The sequence below is a fragment of the Astatotilapia calliptera genome, chromosome 4 (assembly GCF_900246225.1).
Source record: "Astatotilapia calliptera chromosome 4, fAstCal1.2, whole genome shotgun sequence".
In the NCBI taxonomy this organism is placed as follows: Eukaryota; Metazoa; Chordata; class Actinopteri; order Cichliformes; family Cichlidae; genus Astatotilapia; species Astatotilapia calliptera.
In genome coordinates this window covers 24,043,782-24,052,867 of record NC_039305.1, presented here as the reverse complement: position 1 = coordinate 24,052,867, position 9,086 = coordinate 24,043,782, and the positions used below count along the sequence as shown (strand labels likewise).

General features: G+C 42.2%; 1 protein-coding gene across 1 annotated transcript in view; it reads left to right on the top strand.

The window, feature by feature from the left end:
- The first annotated feature begins 6,313 nt into the window (after window positions 1-6,313).
- arhgdig (Rho GDP dissociation inhibitor (GDI) gamma) overlaps window positions 6,314-9,086 on the top strand; it is a 31,116-nt gene continuing 28,343 nt past the window's right edge. The window contains exon 1 of the mRNA XM_026165641.1: window positions 6,314-6,945. Within this exon, the coding sequence (XP_026021426.1) occupies window positions 6,873-6,945 (73 nt within the window). The 5' untranslated portion in view covers window positions 6,314-6,872. The remainder of the gene's footprint in view (window positions 6,946-9,086) is intronic.

Sequence of the window (9,086 nt, the reverse complement as noted above, 5' to 3'; positions counted from 1 at the left end):
TGTCAAACCAACACATTTGGCATTTGGTGGTTTAATGTAATCAGATTACGTTGTATCAACGAAGTATACTTTGTTAGTCAAGGCAATTACTGCTAGTCTTGCTTAATGAACCAATATGGGGGTTGACGATTTCATGGAGGCAAACAATCATTTGCGCTTACATTCATGGGTAATTTAGAATCACCAATTAACCTAACTCTAATTGTGTGAATGCCATTAGGCATTCACACTATAGTGATCCTGTTTCTCTTCAAAGTTTATTCTACCTTATTGTAGTTGCTCAGACCTTTGCTGGTTAACTCCTCCCTCACTTTTCAGCTGATTTTCACCATTCAAACTTTAAACTGTTCTGCGCCTTCTGCTAATGCCTGCTGTATCTTGAGACCAGGAGGCGCAGGTTCGAATCCTATCTGTGCCTCTTGCTGCACATCTTCTCTCCCTGAGTTCTTGACACTCTTCAGTGTAGGCTTTCAAATAAAGCAGTTTTCAGCAGACTTCAACACAGAGTTTTCAGCAGGTAGTTGTCCGTCTTCTGCTTTTTTCAGATTCCACTACACTGCATTCATGCAGGAAATGCAACTTTTTGTAGTTACACACTGCAAACCAGACAGATTGTGGATTTGAACCCTGGCTCTTCTTGCTGGGAGGCAACAGCACCAACCATCACGCCACCACGCTGTCAATCCAGGCTTACCAAAACTGGGAAAGCTATGACTACAAGGCTTGATGCAGAATTTTCTGTACGTTTTTGTCCTTGACAGGTTAAACCACAATAAATAGCGATAGCATAAATGTGGTGTGGGTGTAGTTGTCTGCCTCTTAAAACTCCAGCGATTTTCCTGCTGTTTGACATCTAATGTGATCTTGTGAGTCCAGGTAACTCACATGTGTCAAAGTCAAGCCCCGCGGGCCACATCCGGGCCGGCGTACATTTATATCCAGCCCGCAAGATCATTTTATATATATTTATTATTATTGTTATGCATGGCCTGGCGATATAAGGCGCTAATAAAACACAAACTACAGATCCCATAATGCAGCGCTGCGGCCTCCTTGCCAAATGCTAGGCTAACTGGGAACATTCCCGCATCAATTAGCAAACTTCTGTTACCTAGCCCCTCACAATGGCGAAGAAAAAAGTTGATTCTGAAAACAGAGCCTTTCAGCACCGGCAGCGGGAGGCTGAATTTATGTTTACAGACATTGCTGGTAAACCTGTATCTTATTTGTGGAGCTAATGTGGCTGTAATTAAGGAATTTAATTTAAAACGGCACAAGACAAAACACAAGCTGAAAAACCGAAATGCAGAAACTACAGAAGGTAGGAGAGCTAAAGAAGAATCTGACATTTCAGCAGAGCAAAATCACAAAGTGAAGCTGTTGTGAAAGCAAGTTTTATTGTCAGGACGACAGGAAAATACATTTTTTAAAACGTATTTCAAAGTGTTGAAAGATTGAGCGCTGGTGTTGAGCAGGATGTAGGATCTAGTAAAGATGCAGGAGGAGAAATGTACCAGTCAGTTATCAGCATATTACTGCATCACACACCAGGAAACGCTGTGTGGTAAAGTCCTAAAAATGGAGCATGTAATGATCACCGTAACGCAAACCGTACATTTTATCTAAACTAAAGGTTTAAATCACCGTCAATTTCAGTCTTTTATGTGGGAAATAGATTCAGAGTTTGCCGACATTCCTTATCATACAGAGGTCCGTTGGCTGAGTTGGGGAAAAGTTCTCAATTGAGTTTTTGAGCTCAGCAAGGAAATCTGTCAGTTCATGGACATGGCATGTATTATGCGGTGAAGGCATTTCAAGTGAAGCTGTCACAAATGCACCAGTGCAACTTGCCTCACTTTCCCTGTTGCCAAGTAATGTTAACATGAAATTATTTAGTTCTTTGTTTGTTTTGCAAGAAAAAATCTTCACCCCCCCCCGCACAGACACATCCTTCAACACCTGGTATTCCCAGACAGTCTCCCATCCAAGTACTAACCAAGTCCAACCCTGCTTAGCTTTGTGAGATCACATCCTTCAACCACACACACAAATTTTTTGTTTTTGGACTCCATTGTGGTTTATTTCACACCTCAAACATTTAGTAAACAATTAAACAAATAAAAGTAAACTGCAATAATTTACAGGTAGCAATAAAATAAACGACTAACTCTTTTACGCTACATCCACACCTACACGGATATTTTTGAAAACGCAGCTGTTTCTATGTGTTTGGGCCTTTCGTCCACACGTAAACAGCGTTTCAAATCACTGAAAACTCAGTTTGTGCGTTTATGTGTGGACGCGGAATACAGACTTCGTCACGCAACATCAAAGGTATGTGCCTTTTTTCACGTCACGCTGTGCGCCACATTGTTTACATGAGATGAATTTCTACAGTGGCTCTGTGCAAAATGAGTTTAAAAACATGATTTGGACAGGGGGAAGAAATTATGGCAGGATCAGCCTGATATTAGCGAGTGCTCCAGATGCAGGGAAATCTAATTATGTCGCACTTGGCACTTGTGCAGGTGAAGCCAAAGGGAAGATATGCTTCACCATATTTTCTAGTCTTTGACTTGGAAGGAAGTTGTTTTGGAAACATATTTGGCGATGCTTCATCTCCTGCTTTGCGTTTGTGTGGGAGCCCTGTCAAAAACCTGTCCATTATGCCAGCAGTGTCCAAGAGTTCCCTGTTTGATTTTTTTCTTTTCATACCACGCCCTCCCTGTAATAGCTCTGCGCCCCCCCCCCAGAGGGCGGGCCCCACACTTTGGGAACCTCTGATTTAAGAAATGATGGCAGAGGAAGAAGTAGCTTGAAATGGGTAAGAATTGGCCAGTCACAGTTGGAGGCTGTGTCAGTGCTATGTTGGATTTCTAGAATGGCACAGGGAAGTAGAAACATAAATACTGCAGTATTAACACATCTCCAGGACGAATTAGGAGACAAGATCACCCACCACACACTTCTTATTAGGAGGAAAACTATGAAAAACGTTTTTCATATGGCTATCTGAGGGCTCTGCTCATATACTGAAGGTTTTAGGTGGATTCTGATGATTCTTGGCTCTTTGTTTTCTCCGTTAATCATTTTATTTATTTGATCATATTTTTAAGATTGTTGACTAACCTTCAAACCTTAATCTAACTTGTCTTTACATAAAGACAGCAGATTCATATTAAAATATATATTTATGCCATGAAGGTGTTATGAGCCATCTCATCTGTCAAGCAAAGAAGGAAACAGGATAATTCTCAATCCGTCAAACTATCTAATCCATTCTGCATATATTAATGCGTGTCACTGTTTATCGGGTGAACCGATGTATGAGAAGACAGTGGACTGGTTCACTTGAGAGCTGAGTTATGTCATTATGTTACGAAGATAAAAACAGTGCAGCTTCTTGTCAGCTACCCGCTGAGTTTTCTGTCAGATTTTTCCTGTTTGAGGTGAAATACGGTTACGCTAAACCCTGGGGGGCCCTTCCACCGACACACTCTTTATGACCTCATTCATGGCTGGCGTGTTCGAGCACACATTTTATAGATACCACTCGCCCCACTACTGCTGCTGATTTATTTTTCCATAAAGTGATATGAATATAATGAGTTTATGGAACAGCTTCTTTAGGACAGAGGCTCACCTCAGACACTGACGGGGGTGACTGTTCGGGCGAGGCAGTGGCATTAAATCAGATTTTACTGCTGTTAACCGTTTGAAAATGACAGATTTGCACAGACACGACAAACCTTAAGATGAAGTTTGATGGGATATTTTTCATGGAAGGAACAGCTTCAGTGAAATGTGAACTTAGTCACCGATCCAGGGACTTACGTTTGTCAAACATAGCCTGTTTGGGTGCATGCGTCTGGTTTTGTTCTAAAATCATATATAAAATAGACATTTTTTTTAATGTGAATTTATTGTGTTGTGGGTGTTTTTGATTTTTTTCCCCACTGATTGTTGCTTGACTTTAAAGACTGGCTCTAATGGGAAAAACATGTAAGGGCTGGCATACAGACTGGAATTGTGCAATACAGTTAAATATATTTGGAGAATTGTCTAAATTTGAATTCCACAGCTTCTGTCTAAACAGTGTTTTTATTATTATATCATGCCCTCACCCCAGAATATAAGCTGTTGTCCCCTTACCAACCAGTCCGCAGCCTGAGATTGTCAGGAAGGAAACAACTTGCAAGAGAAAGTCCAGCTTTCTGCATCAATAAACCCTTTCAAGTTATTGTTGAAGACGTATTTTATAAGAATGTGTTTGTAAATTTCTTTTTAAAAATTTTATTCTTAACTTAGATTTTATTCTTAACTATTGAGTTATTCCTGTTGCTGTTTACTTGGTTTGTTTCAATCAACAACTTCTCTCAAGCTGAAAAATTAACTGCAGTTCCTCTAATGGCCACATGAGTATTGGCTCCCAGATACAGGAAGCATTAGACGTGCTTGTAGCTTCAGGTCTGAAAAATGAAACCAATACAGAAGTGTCTTAAACCTGCATTCTATCTAAAGACCACCAGATGGCGATAGCTGTGTTTGCAAAAAGGCTTCCAGTCCTATAGAAGTCTATGTGAAAACAGCTTTCTAACTTGAGCCCTCTAAAGACTTTCCTGATGAGTTTATGGGCTCAGTCATTCATTTTGGGTCAGTGAATTAAAAAGTTACATCTATTTTGTAAATTTTGGCCATACTATGTTTCAAATTGGAGGGCAAACTGCAGTCTCAAAGTGCTTTCTCATTAGCAAACCAGTCAATCATGAATCGATAGTCAAGCATTCAGTGCCACAATCAGACCCAACTCTCCTCTCAAGATGGTGGAACAGCGAAAACGCTCATCTTGAGGCTTCAAAATGGCACTTTAGGTGACGTAACAATGACTATGTCCACCGGTTATACAGTCTACATTCGCAAAATAAGCAATTAGATTATCACTGTCTGCTGTTGTGACGACTGTATGAGAGTTTGTAATTTATTTATTCTTTTTTATTTTTATTTTTTTTTTTAACTTTTCTATTTTGTTAAGGCTCATATTTAGGGGTGTGGTCACTTTGATCGGCAGGTATTTCAAGAGTTGTAGCTAGCTGCTTTCTGCAAAGACCTCACATTCACTAATTCGAGTTACTAAATCATGTTGGTGTTGTTGGCCTCTTCCTAATCATTGTAATTGGCCTTCAGCTCATCCAAAAACTTTTCCTGAAATTTTTGCTGAGTGAAGTCCAGTGCCCTTTTGCTCTGTTATCACTAGCTTAGCACTAGCAAGCAACCGCTGATAGCTAGTGCTAAGGTGGCCAAAAACAGCAAAGCAATGATGCTTCAAAATGCCAAGTCCAGAAATCAGTTGCTGAAGTCATGGTGGCAAAATGCATGTTTGATGTACCATGTTTGATTTTACTCAGTTTTATTCCAGATGCCAGCCTCTGTATTCATGCATGACCACATGCAAAACACTTTGTAATGCTGGGTTTTGATAAGCGCCAAGCTAATAAACTTCCTTTTTTATTATTACTGTCATTCCTGATGACTTCAAACAACATCATGCAAACTGCTAGCAGACTCTGAGAGGGTGAGAAGCAGGGAAATAGAGAAGTTGCCTTCAGTAGTATGTTAGGTGACAGCTGGACAACCCCTGAATGACAAAATAAGAAGGCATGTGTGCGTAGACATGAGTGAAAAGGAGTGTGTCTGATTATCAAGTGGGGGAAGCAAATCCTTTTGTATTCTCCAGCACCACAACCTCCCTCGTGGCATCAGAGGTATCTGAAGAAAAGATAGGGAGCCAAAACAGTGATATATAAAAAAGACTGAAAGACAAAGAATGACAGTGACCGTCGTGATTGAAGCATGCCGCTGACAGGGCGTGGTCACTTAAAGCCAGAGGGAGATAAAGAACAAGATGAAGCTGAAGGAAAGGGGAAGTGAGATAAATAGGGAAACAGAGAGAGAGTTGGCTTGACACTGTGATACAAAGGTGAAGGAGGAGAGAGCGGACGCCACGTGAGAATTCGTAAAAGTAATGAAAAACGAAGAGGGGAATTGAAAGCATGAGAGAGTTGGAGGGGGCGCGAGGAGTGAGGTGTGGAAGAAAGGAAGGAGGGGATGCAAGGAAGAGCGGAGGAGGGAGGGGGAGAGTGTGTGTGTGTGTGTGTGTGTGTGTGTGTGTGTGTGGGGGGGGGGGGGGGTAAAAGGATGAGCTCATTGCAGTCGCTGGGCTGATGGCATGAGGAGGGGAGGGAGGGATGCAGGAGGGGAGGGGTTCCATGCTTGTCTGCGAATCGATAGCCAGCGTCTGAGCACCGCACACACTCACACTCACACACACACTAAACTGCAGACAGCTCTGCCGGCTGAGCCAGCGTCTGCCTACCGCTGTTCTTCCAGCACCCTTACTGCATCCAGAAACAGCTGACAGCATCCTCAGCCTTCAGATCTCCTTTTTTCCTTTTGTCACTAAACTCTAGTGTATGTAAGACTAGAAGCAGCGCAGAAAGCCGGCTGCTTCTCACGTCTGCTGCTTCCCTTCCCTCGACCTCCCTCCACCCTCTCACTCTCTCTCTCTTCCTAGCTCACACACATCCTATCACATCCACACCCACACCCAAGGATACCTCCTTGCTTCCCTCTGCTGTTTCTCTCACGCCGGTCCTCTTTCTCTTTAACCCTCTACACCTGTAAATACGTATTTCTTGTTATTTCCTCAGAGGAAGAGATGCTTGCCTGACCTCTTTTCTTTCTATTCAAACACTTCTGTGGATTCTTTTTTTTTTAATCAATCCCTGCTCTGCCACTTTGTTGCTACCTGTGGAGGTTCTCTGGTTCTACTTCAGCCTGCCGTCTCACAGAGTAAAGCCCCGCAGAGAGGCACCATGCTGGGATTGGATGTGTGTGAGTTTGGCGGTCAGGTGCTGGAGCTGCTCTGGCTAACTATGTGCTACAGAGGTGAGGCGATGAAGAAGTGCACGCGAGCGTGTGTGTGTGTGTGTCTTTGTGTGTGTGAATTAATGTAACTTCAGTGACTGAAGTTAATGTTGCTGCTAATCAGTTATCGATTTGTGCTGAATTTTCATGATTTAGAGATAAAATCTAATTTCTGTGTGTGTGTTTAAGAGATGTTCATATGTGTATGTGTGTGTGTATCTGTGAGTCTGTGTGCAATTTGTCTCCATTCTTCCGGGTGTGGACATTTTTATGTCTGACATGAAGCGCTGCCAAGACAAGCCAAAGGTGGCAGATCAATAGCTATTGATCACATCTTACAGTATCCTGCGCGTGTCTCTTTGTGTGCATGTGTGTGGCTTGTGTATGCATGCGCATGTCTTTATGTGCATCTGCATGCATGCTGCCAGCTTTTGACATTTTTTGTAAAAATGTGTCTGTTCATTAATGGGAATGGTGAGGGAAAAAGGTGTGTGCGTCAGTGTGTGGGTGTGTGTGCATTTAGAAGGTTACACAGAGTATGCAGGAGTCATATTACACCACCAACGTTCTGCATTACTTTTAACAGCATCTTCTGCATTTGCAAAACTATAATAAATGCAAGATAAAACTGTGCGAGCGTGTCTGTTACACTGCAGTATTGTTGAACCCTGGTGCAGTACCAGATGGTGGTAAAGCGCTGGGGTTTCCCTTCACACAGGTGTGTGTATAAGTGTGTGTTTTATAAGGTTTAGAAAAGAAAAACGAGCATGATTTAAGGACAGAGCCACAGGAGCGGTGAGAGTGAGGTCTCTTAAGTGGAGAAGTAATGTGCTTCAGAGCCAAGAAAGGCACAGATAATCTATTCTATTAACTGTATGAATTTCAAACAGCAGTTTGACGTGATCGTGCCGCTCCAGGTGTGCAGCAGTGTTACAGCTCTCAGCTCTCAGCTTGTTTCTCCTGCAGACTGAATGCTCAGTGCTTCAGTTTCGGGCGGCCTAAAGTTCAGCTGCTTTTCATTTCTCGAACTGAAGACAGTTTTTCTCTGTTAATCTACCTTTAATTAGGATTTTCAAAGTAAAATTACTTGCTCATGCTTCCATGCCTTCATTTAGATGCATTCATCATATCATGTCCAATATCCTTAAACATGCTACACTTACTAGTTCCTTACAATCAAAATCTGACTGTGGTAATCTTTGCATCGTTTCTTGTTGAAGATAAATGCAAAAAAAATCTGCACCCTGCATCCTCTGTACATTTTTTTCCCTGTGGATATGACACATCAAATATCGTCATTTGGCCAGGACAGAATTTTGAGGACGTGTAGGAGAATTTGATAGGAACGTGGGAGGTGAAGATAAACGGCAAGACGAAGGAGCAAAATGATAAAGCTAGGATGAATGGGAAGCATATCAGTGGAGTTTGTGGTGGAAAGAGAGCGAAGAAACATAAGAGAGCAAAGAGGGAAGGTGGAAATGGTTAGAGCAGGTGAGGAAGAAACTGGGCAGAAGGAAGATGGGGATTTATTGTATTGGAAAAAAAAATAAACATCACCAGAAAACAAAGAAAGCAGAGGGATACCTTGAGATTGACGTGTTCTGTCAGCAGCTGTTACCTGGAAAGAAAAGGGAGCAGCTCACGATATTTTACAAAGAGTGTTGTGTGTATGTGTGGCAGATACAGAGAGAGACACTGGATGAGTGGGTGAGGCCCAAGTGGCTGAACGCTTTTCCTGAGCTGTCAATCAGCAAACACTGTCTCACACAGCGAGCAGCAGGCCTTGAAAATGCCTCATGGAAATCTCTTTTCTTTTCTAGTCCCTCTGCATTTTATAACCCACGTGATTCCCATGCTTGCTTCCCCCTCTTTTCTCGTTTATACTGTCACTTTTTTCCTTTTTTTCCATCTGAATAGAGCTGATGCTCCATACCTGCCTCCTTCTTCCTTCACGTCTGCCCCTCTTTTTCATCCAAATATTCTTTATTCTCTCTTTAGATTCAACAACATAACTTCCGCGTTTCCCTCCCTAATCCTTCCCCTGTCTTGCCGTCTCTTGCTCACTTCCACCACTCAGGTCTGCATGCACACATGCTGTCAGGTGCCAGATAAGAGATCTAAGAAAACCACTGTATCTAATAATAATAATGTGTATGTGTTAG